Below are 19,213 nucleotides of genomic sequence, written 5' to 3'. Positions count from 1 at the left end.
GGATTAACGTTACCAATCTCGCGAGAGACGCTAGTTCGCCGCGATGATATATTCGCGAAATTCCGAGATGCAAATTTATATGATGTAATAACACGTGATTTTCGAGGCTCGGCTTACACGCCGCTGACGCGATCCAATTCACTCGTATCCGATGCTCGCGATCAGACGCGAGGAAATTTCGGAGGTGGACTCGGGGTATGAGAGAGAGGAAGAGAGAAAGAGAGAGACGGCCGCCATGAAACCCCCTCTCGCGTCCTCGCCGGCGTGTTTTTTAGAGATTGCCTCGCAGGATCTCTCTCTCTCTCTCTCTCTCTCGTCTCTCCTCTTGCGAAATAGCGCGCGATTTCACGACCGCTGCAATCGATCTCCGGACAACGACGATGATGACGTTACAAGCGACGCGGGGATAGCGATGACGACGTTGACAGTCAATACGGTGGCACGCGTAACGACCGCGATCGGTAAATAAATCGATTGTCTCCTCCCGATACATCCAGCTAGAGCGGCGACGACTGTCAAAGACTGTCGACGACGTTGACGACAACGACCAATAACGCGGGGGGGGTAAATAATCCGCCCTCGGGAGAGAGACTCTCGCATTGACGCGCCTCTCGGAGGCGGCAATGGGGGAGGATGAGGGCAGCGGCGCAAAGGCGAATCCAAGTCGTCACTGAAAAATTCACCGAAACTCGTCGCGACGACGACGGCAACGAGTCGCTCGGTGTATGCGAGCCAGGATGTTGCCCATCCCCGCCCCTACCGCTGCCCACCCTCTCGCACTCCGCCGTTTCGCTCGCGCGCTCCGCACGCTTTCGGGGTGCTCGCCGTTCTTTTCCCTACTTTCGCTCTCTCTCTCTCTCTCTCTCTCTCGCTTTCTCTCTCTGATAAAGAGTGCGGTAGGACTTACTGTCGGTTGAGAAGGCGTCCACGGCTGCCAGCACGGCCAGCGCGACGAGCAGCAGCACGCCACGGGATTCTCGCCCCATAACAACCCTCTTTCTTCTCACGGTCGTGTCCTTCGTGCCTCCTCCGTTCCACCACTGTGTCACGGCGCGAACCAACCACCACCACCACCACCACTACTACTACCCAGCGGCAGCGGGCGCCGCCACCGCCAGCACCACCAGCACCACCACCACCACCGTTGCCAACCTCTCTCGGCGGTTCCTGCCGCGACAGTTTCTTCTCTCCGCCCCCTCGACGGTTTGCTTCTGTCTCTCTTTCTCTCTTCTGTTCCTCTCGCGGATATCGATCAACAACAATAACAATAACAGCGCGCACTGCTGTCGGACGGAGCGGCGATCGCTGACGGAGCCACCTCGCAAGACCACGCGGCGGTCCAGCAGCCGCCGCTCGGCATCGGCGTGCCCGTCGGGTAACCCGTCGATCGGAGCACTCTCTATCTCTCTTTCTCTCGTCTACGTTCTTCTAACGCCGCCTCGTTGCCCGTCCTCCTCTCGCCGGGTAAGTCAGTCGCCGCTCTCCTCCTCTTCCTCCCGCGAAGAACACTCCGCGAAGTGGTGAGACCGACCGGCCCGCCCCGTGTGCGGCCACCTCGGTGCGCGTCCCGCGAGGTATATCCGTCCTTCTCCCTCGGCCGCCCGCCCGCGTCGACAGTGGCGGATTATCAGCGCCGGTCCCCGATTTTCAGGAGGGGAAGGGAGGGGGCGCCTCGGGGCGGATCTCTCAAACGACCTGCAAAAAAAACCGCGTCGCAAACAGTCATCCTCGAGGTGGAAATTTTTTTTTTTTTTTTTCAAATCGATTCGGCGCGAATTCCCCAGCGCTACGAAAGAGGGGAAACGGCCGCCGCGTTCGCGTCTCGCTCACCGAACGAGTTACGGCAAACGAGAGACGAGAGACCAGATTCTCTCGAAGCTAAAAGCCCGACCTTCGAACTCCCGACAATTTGAATAAGACGAGGGGATCGCGAGGTCAATTCGCGGCCGCGAGGAAAAAACGCGAGAGCTCCTCCACGCTCGTATCTCAAGTCTTCGTAATTATCGTGTGTTTGCAGCTTGCTCGCGGAACCTTTCTCTCTCGCTCTCTCTCTTTATTTCTCTCTTTCTCTCTCTCTCATTCACGCTCCCTTTCTCTCCGACGCTCTTGTCAACTCGAAATGTTTACCAGCGACAGGAAACCTCGAAACGAGTTCGAACTCCGTAGGTCCTTCGATCCGCCACTGCGACTAAGCAGCCGGTTTCTCTCGTTCTCCGTCGGCTTCTCTCCTGCCACGCTCGATCGCCAGGCGAGTAACGTCGCTCTCCGTCTCGCTCTCCCTCACTCTACACCTCTTTCTCTTTCTCTCTCTCTCTCTCTCTCTCCTTCTTATGCGTGCTCTCCCGGGCGAGCGAGACTACGCCGGTCACGAACAGCCGACTCTGACGCACCGACATCGCGCCACCTGCGCGCGCAGGCTTCGCTCCTCTCGTTCCATTGTGCACGCTCTCCTTTCCCGCTCTCTCCTTGCCTGGCCGCCACGACGCCGGCGTCGAAATGTTACGCGCTACGAATGTTGCGTTCACGCGCGTCGCACGCGCGCGTGTGAACACGCCACTTCCTTCTGCGACAGCGGAATAAAAAAAAAAAAGAAGAAAAACATGAGAGCGCGTGAATCGCGTGCGTATCTAATGTTATTTCTAAATTCTTTCGGGTTTTTTTTGTTTGCCAGTCGATTTACGTTCTCCCAAGTTGCCCCTCACGAGTATCAATATTTGGCCGCGGAGGATATACATTCAGCAAATATATCTTGTATATTATAAGAATTTCGATATAAACAAAACAGCACGTAGCTGTGTAGGGACAATAATAACTGCGTTTTACAGAAGAGGCAGCTTTGCAGTCGTAAGATTCTTCGATGTGACTGATTATTGCTCTCGGTTCCTACTCTAGATAGAAAAAGCAGATTTGCAAGATTTTTTTATTGAAAAATATTGTACAATATTCTTTGGTCATTTAAAAACTCATATATAATATTGTTTTCAGACGATCAATAATGTAAAATGTATTCAGATATTGCACAATAATATTGAGCATCTAGGGACTCCTTAAAATTATAAATCAATTATATTAAAGAATCTTACAACAGTTGCAAAACGGCTTTTTTTACCAAACGCAGATAATGTATTATCTCAATTCATCAAAATGACAATGTTACATTTGTTAGTTAACTATGTATTAATCCTGGAGTGTTACTGCATGTAAATTTTATACTTAACACTTGATAAAATTTTATTTACATTAAAATAGTTAAGTTCAATTATTTTAACATTTTACAACCCATAAAATAGAAAAAACTTCTTAATTTTCTCACATTAACACTAATAATATCTAGTTTTCATCCAAATATTAAAGTATTAATGTAGGAAAAATATAAACAGCATTTCAGGATTAAAATTACAATAATCTAATTAAAGAATAGAATTAAAGAAATGAGATAAAGCTATCAAATTATAAAATACAGTTATTTTTACAAGTAGACAAGTGACTATTAATCATTAAATAGTTCGGCTTTAAAAATATCTGTATTATTATTATTATTAACGATATGTACACAGCTGTAATATTCAATGTGCAAGAAAAATCTTAGAAATTGTTGAAACTAAAATTAGAATTGAAAAAGTATCACAGACTTCGGACTTACTTTCTATATAAAAAGATAATGATGGAATAAGTTTTATTGTGACTCGGTATCGTCCGTGTGAGAATGCGTACTCCACATCAATATATTAGATCCATTAGAAGCCAAAAAGCAGTTCTTCTGTGGATGAACACTTATCGATACAGTAGGGTACTTGGTAGGGTTGAAACCTGAGAGCTTTGCGACTACTTTCTGAGACACGAGATCCCAAATCCACAACTTTCCATCTGCCGAACCGGAAAGAATTCTTGTGTCTTGATAGTCTACACTTGATTCTAGACATAGATCCTTGCCAGTGTGTCCTGTAAATTCGCCGAGTAGCTCTCCTGAGTCCTTGTCGATCAATCTGATCACGTCGCCCGCACAACTGACGACTAGACATTGTCCATCTCTGGTAAAACTGGCGCATGTAATTGCATCTAAGAAATTTATATTGTGTTGTATAATATTGTATTACTTTTTAATCTCACAATAAAGTTTCAAGTCTGTTATATTAGCTTGTGATTTTTTTTACCTCCCATATAATCCTCACAAAGTTCTCCTATTCGTATATCATAAGTCCGTATTTTCCCATCAAATGAACCAGACAAGATTTCATGATCTGAAACTCTCACGCTCGAAATGGAATCCTTGGCATCATTCAAGGATTGCACTGCTTCTTGCGCCTTGGAACGTCCATCCCAACACATAACACTGTTATCACGGGATCCAGAAACGATCAATGATGATTCTTCATTAAATCTGTGATCACAATAAAAAACATTATGCTTAACCAAGCAAATTTATACTTAAAAAATATATCACGTTTAAATATAACTAATATAACTAATACTATAATATAAATTATGTATAAAATTATTATATGAACAACTTTCAAATCATATATTCATATTGAACGTAATTACTTTTAACTTTAAGACAGAATTTGATACAAATACAGTATAATGCTCTTTTCTCCGATTTTATTTTAACTTTGTAAATTCGTGTATTTTCATCCATAAAATCTTTCTTGAGAAAACATTATTACTAAAGTCTTCTTTTTTAAAGTTTTTTAATGTTGATAAGTAGGAATGTGATAACTTATTATTATAAAGATACTGTACATATTCTCTAATGTTGTTTTTTATAAATTAAATAGTCTTTCATTTTCTATACATAATTTTTTATATAGCACCTCATAAATAAAATGTAAAATGAGTTATTTAGTCAGTTTAATAACAATCTTTGGTTTCTTATTCAAGATATAATATAAAATTATTTATTCCAAATTTATACATATATTTTTTATATTGCAATCAATCACAAATTATCTTGTGCTCTCTCTCTCTCTGTAATTAAAATTACATAAAAATAATTTTTATTTTTATTTAAAGCAAAGAATATTTGCTAATATAAATAAAGTGTACATTTTTAATCGCAAACTCAATTCTGTTACAATTTCTTTAGTCATAAATTTATCATGACTAAATTATAAATACTATTTTTACCTGACTGTAGTAACAGGGCCTGCATGCCCTCTAAAACGACGCACTGGCATGCCTGTTGACACATCCCAGACAATTATAGATTTATCTAATCCACAAGATACAATTTGGCTACTGTCACAGGATGCACAGGCATCCATAACTTCATCACCATGGCCACCATATGTTTTTAATGTAACAGGCTTGTATGGATTCCATAGTTTCAGCTTTCTATCTGACCCGCACGTTATGCAATATGAACCGTCCACTAAAATATAAATTCATAAAATATAAAACTATGTATCATTTTATTCGATAAATTTAGATTGTATTAAAATTGAACAAGTTTTCTCACCACTGAATCGTACAGATCTGACGGCCCCTTGCTTGCAGTCAATTTCTTTTTCGAATTTATACTCTATATTCATTTTTCTTCTCTTTTCGGGCAACAGCTTATACACACTAAAATTCTATGATAATTTCCTCTTCAGTGTAACTTTTTCCGTCGTTTTTTAATTTCTCAATTCTCACGAACAAAAATAACTACGTCTTGTTTTATTTGTCGGATTATAATATGTAATATAGATCACAGGTGACGATTGAAAAACTGGTAGAATTCCCAAAAATATTTCAGAAAAGGTTCTTAACCTACAAATTGTACTGTGATAAGTGTGATTTCAATGGATTTAAAAGAGAAGCGCAATCGTTCACTGAGCGGCTAAGTAGCAATTGAAGATGATTGGCCCTTACCTTTGAATCCAACAAATTACCTTCAATTGTTACTTATGTCCATTTCTATCAAATTTATTCTCTTCAACTGCACTGTACATTGCACGTACATTTCCTTAATCGTAACCGTAAGATTTTGACCAATCATATTGCTCAAATTAACCGTAAACAACCGAATTAGCCAATCGTATTGCTCAATTTCTTTCGGTTACAATTAAGGAAATGTACGGTGCAATGGCCTTTTACATTTGGTTCCACAAGTTTAAGGGCCCCTGCACAGATTTCAGCATAACACAAAATGCATAATTCATAAGAGAATTAACCAATTAAAGATCTTTATTTCTATCCTGGGGAGGGAAATAGACGACTCTAATTGATTAATTCTCTTATGCGTCATGCACTATGCGTTATGCAAAAGTCTGCGGGGGCCCTAAGGGTTGGTTGTTCCAACTTCTTGGTAAACTTACCTATCAGATAAATATATGTTCGTCTTTATTTATTTAAAAAAAGAAATAAAGATAGACACATGTCGTTAAGTAAAATTAACAAATACGATTGGTCAATTTCAATGAACTAATCAATGATTAAGGACCAGTTTCACTATCTCCGGTTATCTTAACCGACCGATTATTCCATCAGATTTGACCAATCGCATTTGTTAATTTTGCTTAACGACAAATACGATTGGTCAATGAGTAAATTTCCACCGAGAGTTCAAATCGGGTTACAACGGAAGTAACCTAATTTCCGTTGTGACCAGTATGGCCATTGGCTAATTGGCCCGACTCTGACCTGATTTAAACTCTCGGTGAAAACTTATTCAATTCCGATGGAATAATCGATCGGTTAAGATAATCGGAGATGGTGAAACTGGCTCTAAGTTAATCAGAGTTTGGTGCAAGTAGCCCTAAGCAAGACAAGTATCTATTCTCTAATTTATTGCACAAGTGCAACTAAAAAGAACAGGGGCTCGATTCTTGAAGTCATTCGCAAGAGAAACGTATACGCAAATACTCGCTCTAACAGAAAGTTGTAAGTTTATTGGTTAATAGCCATACGATAGCCAATAAATTTCCAACTTTTCTGTAAGATCAGAATTTGCGAATACGTTTCTCTTGCGAATGAATTCAAGAATAGAGCCCCAGATCATATTTCAGTGCGTCTTCCTCCTCTCCATCCCACGGGTATCAACTTCACGCGCATGCGTTTAAGCGTACTAATGACCATGTGACTGCTCCGACAGACTCGTATTTAAACGCAGGTCGCAGGTGTGCGCAGCAAATTTTCATTAAACTTCATTATTCACTTATAAACTGTCACTGATTACCATTTCATGTGGCTGTTGGACAAATTTTGCTTCGATAAATATCCTTCTTTTTTTTCTCGCAATATATTTATACTTTTGTAATTAATTACCTAAAAGTAAAACCTAACGATATTTTTCGAGGATCTAAGGCTTAACTATGTCTCAGATCAATATTTAAACTACACGTGACATAATTCGCAGACGTTTGTATCAGTTTATCTTACTGAACCACGTCAGCTTCTGTGACTCTTGTTAATCAATATCCATACGAGTTGGTTGGTGAGGCGAAAAATTGATTAAACTTTGTTGCTTTCAATCGTAAGATGGTATTCAATTTTCACTTTGCTATTTTTACTTTATTATTTATTAAATAAAGAAAGAAATATTTTTATCGTTTAATTTTTATCGTTTAATTTGTAATTTTTCAGCGCGGGCCTGATCGGTACCACATATTTCGGGGAGTGTGTTTGCGATAATCGTTACTGCGCAATCTCACGCATATCGTTGAGCAGCGGACTAGCAGCGACGCCGACGGTAGGAGGACGGAGGACAGAGCCCGCTGTTGCGTAGTTGATAAAGTCGTACGGTGGTGTGTGGAAGGTGAGAAGTGTGTTTCGTGAAGGGGCTCGTTCGAAGGAAAACGACATGATGATCAACGGTACCGGTTTACCCTTGTACGTGTGGCGCACGGCCGCGACCGTGTCTGACGAACGTAGAACTAAGTGTATCAGCAGTGACAATGCGTTGTGATCTTAGTTGTCGTTGTACGAAAGAGTCGAGGCCGTCGTCGCCGCCGCCGCCGTCGACGTCTTCGCCGACGTCGCCGTCGTCGTTGCCGTCGCCGTCGTCGTCGTCATCGGGCGTGCGTTGTCTTAGTTGTCGCTTACCTCGGAATCATTGGACACCGGTATCCCGACACGGTCCGTCGTGGAATGGCAGCGGCCTTAAAGAAAAATCACTCACGCAGAAGATTGGCCGCTCTTACGTTCCTGTCTAACATCTCTCTCGACGGCAGTCACCGGGACACCAAGTTCGCCGTCCTGTCACGCGCCGGAACGACTCAGCACGCGCGCAGGCTCAGCGATGGCCAGCAGTCGGAACCGGAACAGGCAATGCGGGAGATATGTCAGGGTGTCGACTTCGAAGCCTCCACCGAGGAAACGCTAGACAGCTGTCATCCGGAGGAGACGCACGACTACCCGCAGAATGAGAGCACGTTAGAGCAGAACAATTCACCGCAGCTGGTGCACAAGAGCTGCGTCGACCATAACTCCTACAGTTCTGATTCGGATGGACTACTCACTCCTGCTAAGGCAGCGATTACCATGTTCTTAGAACAGGAGAGAAATCATTTGCAGTTTCCTTGTGGCATGCACAGTTCGTTTAGAGAACGGTAAATGTCAACCTGGCCATTTAAGTTCACCACATTCATCTTTTATCCTGTTATCTTGAGAAAGTTATCGCCATGGCGTGCCAAAATATTAAAGGATCATAATTTGTCATTGCAAAAAAAAATAACGGTTTGCCCTGAATTGTAAACAGCAGAGTTAAAAGCGTACAGTTAAACGTGTGTATCAAGCTGTATCAAGCGCTGTTATTTGCACAAGCTCTAAGATACTTTTATTCTTAAGTAATATTCCATTTGTATAACCATTTATTCTTAAGTAATATACAAACAACTAATTTCCTTTAGAATCATTTTTCTTTTGCAAAAGATATCGCTTATCATCGAGTAAATTAAAAATATATTGTTTATCTTATCTTTTAAGCCTTTGTTTCCGAAATAGGTCGTGATAACTTATGATAATAGAACTGATTGAATGCTGTAAACAACTGTATCTATATTATTTTAGAGAGCCACACTAAATTAAAATTAATATGAATTTATTATAATTAATTACAATAATTTATATAATTTGATTATATAACAAAATTTAGGTCAATCTATATTAAAATAATTATTGAAATGTGTTAATACTGATTATAACTTTGAATTAAGAATATATGTTCCACAGTAAAATATTTGAATGTGTAGGCAACAGCTGTCATATCTTATAAATATTTCAAGTATTCTAAATTACACGCATCAAATACCTTAAACATCCTTTTGATAAGAGGATAGATATAAGTGTAAGTAATTAAACACGTATGAAAATCTCCACGCTATAATATTTCATCTCAGAAACTGTCTTGGTACAGATAGGATTGAATGACACTTAATGGATTCAGATAACATTATCAAAAGCGTCTACAGTATCGCAAACAAAAACATTGTGAAACTTGATTGCATTCCATCCATACGTTGCATGCATATCTGGTTGTATAATTCATGCATATATAATAATTATTTTTTTTTATTTAGAGCCATAGTTTCTTGACTGACTTGGGGTGTTTTTTATAAACAAGCGTTGCCAAATTGCCAGATTACCATATTACCAACTGTTGTATAATAAAAAATTAAAATGCTTAATTAAATTTTAAGGAAGGCAAACAAGATCTTATTTTTTGTTTTACTTTAAATTATGACTCATTACGTCAGTTAAAACATTACTAAATTAATTTCTACTGACAAAAAGTTGGCTTGAATTTGGTCAAATAAAATAAAGCTATATGAACTTATTTTTTCTTCAAATAATAATATGTATTTTAATCTTATTTTCACGTTTTATATAATGAAAAATTGTATTCCTAGAACGGGAACTACCGGAAGCGACTATTCCTTACCGGAAAGACGTGTGGGTTCTTTACAATATAAGAAGCGCATAAGTCACCAAACGTCTACGCTTTCGGAAGATATTAAGCATCAATACAATAGTAGCAGCGAAAGCATTGGCTCCATACATTCAAAAGCACAGTCAAAACCAAAGACAAAAGCAGTGAACAATGTGCAACCTATTTCTACAAATAGTAGCATAATACCAGAGATTACAAAAGAATTGCGTTTAATGCAACGGCCTGTGAACGGCTGTAAATTTGGGGATGATAGAATGGTTTTAGTATCAAACCAACATGTGCCATTTGTAATATTTTCTTCTATTCCCTACAATAAAGGACAACGTTCCAGTTGGTAAGGCGCTTATGTTAATATACAAATATTTAGTTTATGTATAAATAATTTGTTAAGTTACATTTTATTTTCTGCTTTCTGCTATTATTTAGCTTTTTTAATTTTAGATGTTCAGGTTACTATAAATTTTTAATTAAATTTTTATTGAAGAGATTTAAAAACAGAAGTTACAACTTAAAAAAGTATTAAATACGTATTAATATATTAAAAATATTAAAATTTATTTCAAGTTTATTCATATCAATTGTATTTTAAAACTCAAAATTGATTATTATTCATAGACACCTGATTATTTAATACTGTTTTAACTGTCAAGTTTTGTCTGGTTATTTTATATTATTTTCTGATAACATGATAATGTATACTTTAATAAAATTTTCGTATGATTATTTACAGGTCAGAATTACGTAAAGATACATGTAGAAGAAAAAATGTATCATCTCAAAGACCATTGTCAGCAATTAATGATAGTATTGATCCATTTGGATTGTTGGGCATAGAGCACGCTAAGGATGGCCAAGTATTGAAAATACATTATTTTATTCCTCTAATTCTGAAAAAAATTAATAATGATAATGTTCAATTATTATTTCCTAGGAAATATCTTACGGGCAATTGCTTGTACCGTCTCGGCAATTTCAAAGGGATAAGAAATTGAATTTAAACGAAAACGAACCTATGGAATTTACGCATTTCATACCTAATAAACATCATGTGGTGCAAAGGTATAGCAACAAATGTGTTCATTAGTAGAATAATTTATTTTTTCTTTATATATTTAAATGACATGTACATATGAACTTCATGTACATACTGATCTACATACCAACTGATGTACATACACGCATATGCATACAAGATACACACGAACACACAAACGAGATATGTATACTCTCCTTATAATTTTTATATGTTTTATATGTTTATTTGTATATCATATATTAAGTCCTTAATTGCAGTATAAATAAAAGTTAAATCAGTCTTTTATCTTTTTTTCAATATAAGATGTCTAGTTTTTACTGCCTTAATATTAATCAGTAGTAATGATTTTTCTTCAAATACTTATTAATAGTAAAATAACCACTGAGAAATTTTACTATTTGTCAAAGAATTTTTCATCTTAGCACAATCATTTGTTCATAATTTCATAATTCATAGCTGCAGTATTATCTGGACGTCTTTTTAATTTCTTTCAGTATTGTAGGTAATACATGGATTCATATATCATATATTTGTTTTCATAACAAAACATCAACCATTTTTTTGCAGGACAAAAACAATTACTTGGAATGTGGATCACAAAAAATGGTAAAAATTATTGTACAATATATGTGTAATAAAATATAGAGATGTTAGATGTAAGGCGTACAGATACAGAAGGGTCTACAGTAAACTTGTTTTTTAACATTTTGTTATAATTCTGCAAAAGATGTATTATAAAAATCAGTCATATCATTTATAATTATTTTATAATATCTACTGATAATGATGAGATTGCATTTGATTTGCAATTGCATTCTTTATTAATAAGAGATATAATAGTTATTATTTATTTTTTTCACTAATTACATGAAAATAGATACAATTATAATTCTATTTGATATAGAATATAAAATTGTTACATACTACTAATATGTATAATAAATTTATATTAAAGATATATTTTATTCACATAGTGATGTCATCTTAGACATGTGTATATGTGTGTGTGTACATATATATATATATATATATATATATATATATATATATATATATACACACACACACATATATATATTATGTATAAATTACACATTTTATTTTATACATTTTTAAATTATTCACTAAAATGTCTAATATATACACATTGCAGAAAGATTTTACATGTTTATATATATATATGGAGAAAAATATAAGTATTTTAAAAATATATGAATGTAGCATGTACTTAAATGTATATATATTCATTGTATATCTTTTATCTATATAAATAGTATTCTATACTCCGTCCAGCGAGAAAATATCCTTGGATCGAACGAAAGGTCGTTTAGTTTGCACAGGAAAGCCACCTTCTATGTCGTATTTACTAGATATTTATCAATGTGATATTAAGATAAACGCTCTCTTCACTTTACCGTTTATGCGTAAATCGAGTATTCTCTTGTTAGATAGAGTAGAGAAGTTTCATATATTTTCTAAAATACTAAATTTTTTTCATGATTTTAGAATTCATTTTTTTATAAGAATCGGATAATTATTATTGTTTTATAATAGCTTAAAGATTTTTCATATTTTTATAATCGGATATTAAAACATAAAATTCAAACATAATTTTAATTTTTATTATAATATTCTTTTATTTTTTACGATTTTGAAAAATTAGAAGCTAGTACCTTAATTTTTAAGTATTCTTAAATTTTAATATTTGTTAATGAAAAATTTGCAATAATTTGGAAATACATTGCATGCCAAAAAATAAAATAATTATATAATGTATTTTATAATGCTTTTTTTTATTTTTAGGTGTCTTTCCTATGATACAGCTACAAATCGTGCTCATTACATAACTTCCGAGTCTCCACCATTGTCTTTCAGTGCCGATTCTAAAGGTAAGTATAAGGACATAATTCTTAATTTTTTATCAAATTAATGTATATTAATATTATATGTATTAATATACTATACGTAAAATAATAATTGTAATTTTACTATACATTATTACAGTTTATGAATGGGATGAACAATCTGCCCAGTATAATCCAAATTTATTAGACGATCCAGAACTTATTGCTGGGAAACATAGAACGTTACTAACATTTACATCATATATGGTACACATTTTAATTCTAATTAATTTAATTAATAATTTTAATTTTGATTAATACAACTCATACACATAATATTTTACAATCATATAGGCATCTGTTATTGATTATGTAAGACCTTCCGATTTGAAGAAAGAATTAAATGATAAATTTAAAGAAAAGTTTCCACACATTCAACTCACTCTGAGTAAGCTACGCAGGTATATAGAGGACTAATTTATACTTTAATCAATAATTTTTATTCTTAAGTATTGCACTATTATTTTTACAAGTTTTTCTTTTAGCTTAAAACGAGAAATGAGAAAAATAGCTAAATTGGAATATGGTATTGATTTACTCACTGTCGCAATGGCCTATGTATATTTCGAGAAACTTATTCTTCGAAATATCGTGACGAAGCAAACACGGAAGTTATGTGCTGGTGCTTGTTTACTCCTCGCTGCAAAATTGAATGATGTGAAGGGTGATATTCTTAAATCTCTCATCGAGGTATCTTTATCTTGTATTATGTAATAACAAAGTTTTTACACAATATTATCATTACTATTATTTACAGAGAATTGAGGGTGTATTCCGATTAAATCGCAAGGAGTTAATTACGTCTGAGTTTGCTGTATTGGTAGCTTTAGAATTTGGTTTGCATTTGCCAACATGGGAAATATTTCCTCATTATCAGCGATTAATTTATGAATCCTGACATTCTTTTGTATCATTTTTTTCGTGCAATTTCAAAACCGCTTTATGAAAAAATCATATCTATAATGAATTTCGGTCTTCGAAAAAAATCTTCAAAAGATTACATTGATATATATGACATACTTTTTATTTCAATTATTTCGACTTGTTATATATGGTTTAACCGCACTCAACGTGTTAATGTAAAGAGCCATGTAATAAGGAATGATTGAAAAAATAATAAGATAATTTTTTCAATTATTCCTTTTTTTTTCAATATAATTTCTCTTGCAAGTTACCAATGTAGTAGTTGCTGCATGCTGTGAATACTATTTTATTATTTGAATAATTTTAATTATTTGTTTAAATATCAGTTTAAATATCAGTAAATGAATAATGCGAAAATATTACGTTTAATATATATTATCACACATTAATACAATCTTTGTGAATGAACAATTTTTGTTTTATGAGATATAGATATAGAAGATATAAATATAGAACACATTTTGTGAAATATCACTTGAATCGACTCATAAAAGATGTTATTATCAGCGGTTTTGTGATATTTAATTCTTTCTCGATAAAATAAATATACATATAATAGTTTTTAAAAATTAACGTTTTAATGTTTTATATACTTTACATGTCAGAATACAGCTTTATGTTTAAAAATAATAAAATATATGTAAAATAAGCTACTTAAATAACTCTTCTGTTTAAAGTAAAAAATGTGTTAGATAAAAGTGTTTTGGTTGGAAAAAAAGTTAAGCAGTTTTCTTTTTAAAGTCTTTCTATTACGTTATATATATATATATACACACACACATACACACATCACAAAACAGCTGCTATTCTCATTTTAATTACATAGGTTTTTTTTTCACAAAAGGAATTAGTTTTTTCTGAAAATATTTTGATCTTGCTATGCTTTTATGAAATAAACAATAGAACTTGATATTTCTTACAAACAAAACATAAAGTTTGGCATAAATCTGACAGAATATATAAGAGTAACTTAAGAAAGCACTTCCTAAAAGTCTTAACACGATAGTTAAAGCTTAATAGTATTTGTATGGCAGCAAACGACCAGATTAAAAATATAGGTATTACGCGCAATGGTTATATAATTTTTTAAAATTAATGTTGATGCTAGTAAAAATATAACAATGATCATATACAAATTTCCATTATACAGAGGGCATGGAAAAAAGGTCTTTATAAGTATTGATTCAGTTATAAATATATGGATACATTAAATTTCTTACTAATTTTGTAGTCTTTATAATTTGCATTAATATCATAAAAATATATATTTTATATATTCATAGCGTCAACAAAAAGTTCTAATAAAGATACAAGTTATAACTCATCTTATCAAGTTTATAACTTATATTAATAATATATTCTTCCAATTTTTTTAATAATATCCGTATAGAAATAAAGTTATAAGGATTAGACGTTGTAATATAAGACACATAAGTGATTGTAACATAAGTGTTATTAGAATATGACTATATTTTGTTTTGAAATCCTGTCTGTTTTATAATATAGACTTGTAGACATAAGTTGTTTTTAATTTTATATATATATATATATTTTATATACATATATATATATACATATAAAATTGAGTATATATTTTATTATAAAGTAACACGTAACTAACATTTTATTTTTTCATTTTATGTCGATTTTCTCGTTTTCTTAGTTTTAATCATTATATATCCTGAACATTGTAAATAACACATTTTGAATGTAATAAAGTAACCTCTTATAGCTTTATAAAGAAAGCGATATATATTATATTTTATATATATATTTTTTATTACTTTATTGTATTTTAAACTCAGCCATATTCCTTCTAAATAATGCTAATATATTATAAATATTTTCAAATTAAATAAATGTATCTTTTATTTTCAGAATGCTATTAAAAACGTATAAAATGTATCTTTTTCTTAAGTAAAGATTCAGTAGTTTTCGTACAAACTGACTAAATTAAGCTTGTTTTATTTAATATATATAGTTCTATTTATATTTTACAGTACGTGAAATATTTTCATTACATGTTTCGTTATTATTGAGACTTAAATTACATTTATTTCAACTGTTATAGAATATGTATATATACGCTGTGCTCAATTATATTTATAGAATTAACATTTCGCTCAATTTTTATACACATAAAAACATTAGTTATGGTCTCTTTTGTTCTTACTATAATATATTATCACATTTTAGTTCCAAGTTTTACTGACAAAAGTTGTGTTTCAATATTTACTGAAAATCTGTAGCATATGTAATGTATTCTATAGATTGCGAACACTAACGGTGAATATCGAAGAATGTAATCAAAGTATAAGTGTTTCATAGGATACACTTTTGTATTTTTAATTTCATTGTGTGCACTATATTCTTATCAGTTGTCAAAATTTTTGAAAATATTTGTGTAAATATAAAAAATTTTCAAGATACACATTTTATACATATACATATGCATACGGTGTATACATTCTTTGTACAGTCAATTTCGTATAACTGAAGAAAAAAATACACTCTTTAGCATCCCATTCTCGTAACATTAGCCAAACTTTGTTTGTAGCTTACCATCAAGTAAGCTTACAGAAAGCATTCAAGATAATTAGGAAGAAATTATTGGTTTATTAAATATAGAAGATAGAGTATATATATATATATATGTAAATTAGTTTAAATTTCTATCTGATATCTTAGAACAAAATATAGACATTTGATTCAAAGTTTTAATTTGTGTGTGCAGAAGATATCATTAATATCACGAGCTGAGAATTATGTAGTCATCTAAACCTATGATGAATACAGACTAAGAATATAAATATATACATGTTCGAAGATGAAATGATAGTCTTTAAAGTAATTAGTTTTTATGTAAGCTTCTATAATATCACTTTTAATCTATTTGGTGTCATACAATTGTAACGTAATATATCAGTAGTTTAATAAATCTTTAGTATACTTGTATAAAATATCTCCTACGTCCTAGAAGTTGTAGTTTTTACACATGAAAATTTCATATTTTCATAAGCAGATTTCATATATGATATTTATCTTTAATAGGTTTGTAATAATTCTCTTGTTTTATATATACTTTCTATTTTTAGGAGCAAACTTGAGGCATGAGAGACTCATTCTTGTATTTGTTATTGAATTAAATTACCCATACATATATATGTGTATATAAAATATCCTATTGTGCATTTTCTCTAAATACTAAATTTATAATATAAATCATATCAAGTTTTACTTTATTTCTGATGATTCTATATAAAATTTTTTTTAAAGCATTTTTAGTAAAAATTGTTACTTTTCTTGTATCTATAAAAATATTGAAAAATGTTGATAATTTTGAGAAAATGTACGATTTCTACAAATAAGAACATGTATACATGATTCATATACAATACTTGTGAGACAAACATCATTTCAATGCAAAAGACACCATTTTTATGTCGGTTTATTTCAATAAGTTAAATTTGGATTGTATTTACAAACTTAGAATAATATACCTTAAAAATAATAAATTGTGTGTCTAGTTACTAGTATATAGCAGTGTGTCAATTATAATGGAATATATTTGCAAAAGTGTATCACACACACATATATATTTCGGCTGTTATCCTTTTAGGGAACACAATCGACACAAATATCATTCTATCTTTGTTACTTATTGAACATAAAAAAAGATAGAACAATGCTTGTGTCAATTGTGTTCCCTAAAAGGAAAGCAGCCTTAAATAATAAATCCTTTAGAGAAGTTTATTCTTTTTTTTTAGTTCATATATGATTCGTAATACTATGTCACTAATGTAATCTAATAATGTTTGAAATATATGTAATTGTATATTGCAAATTGCATAATTTCTTTGGTGTTATTTAAATGAATGCAATTTGATTGTGACTCTGAAATCCATGCAGATTTCAATAACCATGAAGAACATAAAATTATACAGATAGAAAATATATCAGTAAAAAATATATATAATTTTTTCTCTTATGTATAATCTAATAATTGGAAAAAGATTATGCAAGTTAAACTGATGTTAAAATTAGTATACACTATTGTTGAAAGTAAAAAAAGGACAAGTCATTTATATTTCACTTTGTGAAATGTGAAATTTTGACTGAAGTCACATGGGATGCATTTTAAAATTCACTTACAATACTGAAAATCTGTAAAGTTCACGTTTCACATACTATGCATTCACAATGCACCCATCATCTCAAATTACCTGATTCCCGAATACAATGCAGACATTTGCTTCGCGTTATTTTACAGCACTTTTAAACTTCATTAATTTTTTTTTAATATTTGATAAGCAACGAAGATAAAATAATGCTTTAAGCATTGAGCACTAAAGTAAAAATAGTCGAATATATATTGCGCAAACGATCCCAATTTTCATCCATTCAGTGTTGAAATGTTCTGCCGGCAGAACATACGCTCATCTTTCACACGTGTATGCAGATACGCACTCGAAACGAGAAAGTAGGCGTACACAAGTCATGAAAAAGATGCTTCAAGCCTCTAACATTTACCCGCGTTTATCTTCAAGAATTAAAATATATCATGAATTACAAAAAAATTTCTCGTGTCCTTCCCTACATAACCTCTTTTTTTCCCCCTTCAGAGTTAAATTTGAGACGTTTTTCTACAGACTATCAATTCAATTTTACTCATTGCCCAACATTGTTTAGCATCGCTGGATGGCTCAGAGCCAAAAATAAAAATGCCATATTCGCAGAAAATCAGGTAACATCGTTTCGTTTCAATGGCCGATCGAGCCGATCAACACACAAGTCATCTGAGGCTCAGATTCTGAGCCATTTCATTCTTTGTTGCTATGCAAGAGTGCGCCAGTGTTGCTGATCGTTGCCGGATTTTTTCTTGCATGCGCGACAAATGTAATATCATCATCAATGCAGTATTGCGGCATAGCACAGCATAGAAGTAGCAGTATTCACTTGAATAAAAAGAAGCACCAATTAGACACTCCAACAGAAATATTAATTGCTGAAAATCTGTTATAAAAATATTAAATATATATAACTTACAAAAAAAAAGTACTACTAGAGAGAAACCAGCATTGAACCAGTGACTTGTTTTTTTTCTCTACACTGGTGCAACAGGTTAGAGTAAGACAAATATATTTTTTCTCATTTTAACTTATTGCACCGGTGCAGCAGTGCAGCGAAAAAAAAACGGACCTCAGATTTCTTTCTGGTACTATGCATGTGCACGGGATGAGTATTTGGTCTGTTCTTTTTCGCTGCACAACTGCATTGGTGCAGTAAGTTCGAATGAGAAAAGGTATATTTATCTCACTTAAACTTGTTGCACCAATGCAGCGGTGCAAGCTAAAAAGAACGTGTCTATTGTTTGTTATGCAGACGCCGATTGGTCGCTTTAAAGAGAGCGATCTACCCGCCGTTTTTCCAGTGATTCGCTTCGACTATCTTTCTCCCTCTCATTCGAAGTACGACGAC

The 19,213-nt window shown here is 33.6% G+C and overlaps 3 protein-coding genes and 1 long non-coding RNA gene across 11 annotated transcripts in view; 1 reads left to right on the top strand and 3 right to left on the bottom strand.

Moving 5' to 3' along the window:
• Window positions 1-1,089, bottom strand: part of LOC105835882 (very low-density lipoprotein receptor) — a 32,985-nt gene extending 31,896 nt beyond the window's left edge. For all 3 annotated transcript variants that reach the window (XM_012679515.3, XM_012679517.3, XM_028191749.2), the window contains exon 1: window positions 908-1,089. In XM_012679515.3, coding sequence (XP_012534969.1) covers window positions 908-986 — 79 coding nt within the window. In that variant the 5' untranslated portion in view covers window positions 987-1,089. The remainder of the gene's footprint in view (window positions 1-907) is intronic.
• A 150-nt stretch (window positions 1,090-1,239) lies between these two features.
• On the bottom strand, window positions 1,240-6,220 carry LOC105835883 (WD repeat domain-containing protein 83). 5 transcript variants are annotated; one of them, XR_004964153.1, is made up of 7 exons: window positions 5,854-6,220; window positions 5,459-5,751; window positions 5,128-5,371; window positions 4,155-4,381; window positions 3,644-4,059; window positions 2,128-2,563; window positions 1,242-1,695 (listed from the first exon to the last, which is right to left on the bottom strand). XR_004964153.1 is itself a non-coding variant. In XM_012679521.3 (6 exons), exons 2-5 carry the CDS (start codon window positions 5,529-5,531, stop codon window positions 3,677-3,679), a joined length of 927 nt encoding a protein of 308 aa, XP_012534975.1. In that variant the 5' UTR covers window positions 5,532-5,751; window positions 5,854-6,219; the 3' UTR covers window positions 1,240-1,695; window positions 3,644-3,676. The 5 variants fall into 5 exon arrangements, 3 of the variants coding, with proteins under 3 accessions (XP_012534975.1, XP_036145942.1, XP_028047551.1); XM_012679521.3 differs by lacking the exon at window positions 2,128-2,563 and having other exon boundaries at window positions 1,240-1,695; window positions 5,854-6,219; XR_004964154.1 differs by lacking the exon at window positions 5,854-6,220 and having other exon boundaries at window positions 5,459-5,847.
• Window positions 6,221-7,724: 1,504 nt separating this feature from the next.
• Window positions 7,725-17,250, top strand: LOC105835888 (CDK5 and ABL1 enzyme substrate 2). Of its 2 annotated transcripts, XM_012679525.3 has the most exons (10): window positions 8,071-8,531; window positions 9,831-10,205; window positions 10,602-10,725; window positions 10,803-10,930; window positions 11,475-11,513; window positions 12,711-12,796; window positions 12,912-13,018; window positions 13,106-13,212; window positions 13,297-13,501; window positions 13,569-17,250. In XM_012679525.3, exons 1-10 carry the CDS (start codon window positions 8,071-8,073, stop codon window positions 13,707-13,709), a joined length of 1,773 nt encoding a protein of 590 aa, XP_012534979.1. In that variant the 3' UTR covers window positions 13,710-17,250. The 2 variants fall into 2 exon arrangements, with proteins under 2 accessions (XP_012534980.1, XP_012534979.1); XM_012679526.3 differs by lacking the exon at window positions 11,475-11,513 and having other exon boundaries at window positions 7,725-8,531.
• Window positions 17,168-19,111, bottom strand: LOC105835891. The gene is made up of 2 exons (XR_001139028.3): window positions 18,782-19,111; window positions 17,168-18,690 (listed from the first exon to the last, which is right to left on the bottom strand). It is a non-coding gene; the product is annotated as an uncharacterized LOC105835891 (long non-coding RNA).
• Between the last annotated feature and the right edge of the window lie 102 nt (window positions 19,112-19,213).

This window comes from Monomorium pharaonis, chromosome 7 (genome assembly GCF_013373865.1).
Source record: "Monomorium pharaonis isolate MP-MQ-018 chromosome 7, ASM1337386v2, whole genome shotgun sequence".
Lineage (NCBI taxonomy): Eukaryota > Metazoa > Arthropoda > Insecta > Hymenoptera > Formicidae > Monomorium > Monomorium pharaonis.
Note: the sequence above shows the minus strand (reverse complement) of the source record. Positions and strands in the feature narration are given on the sequence as shown.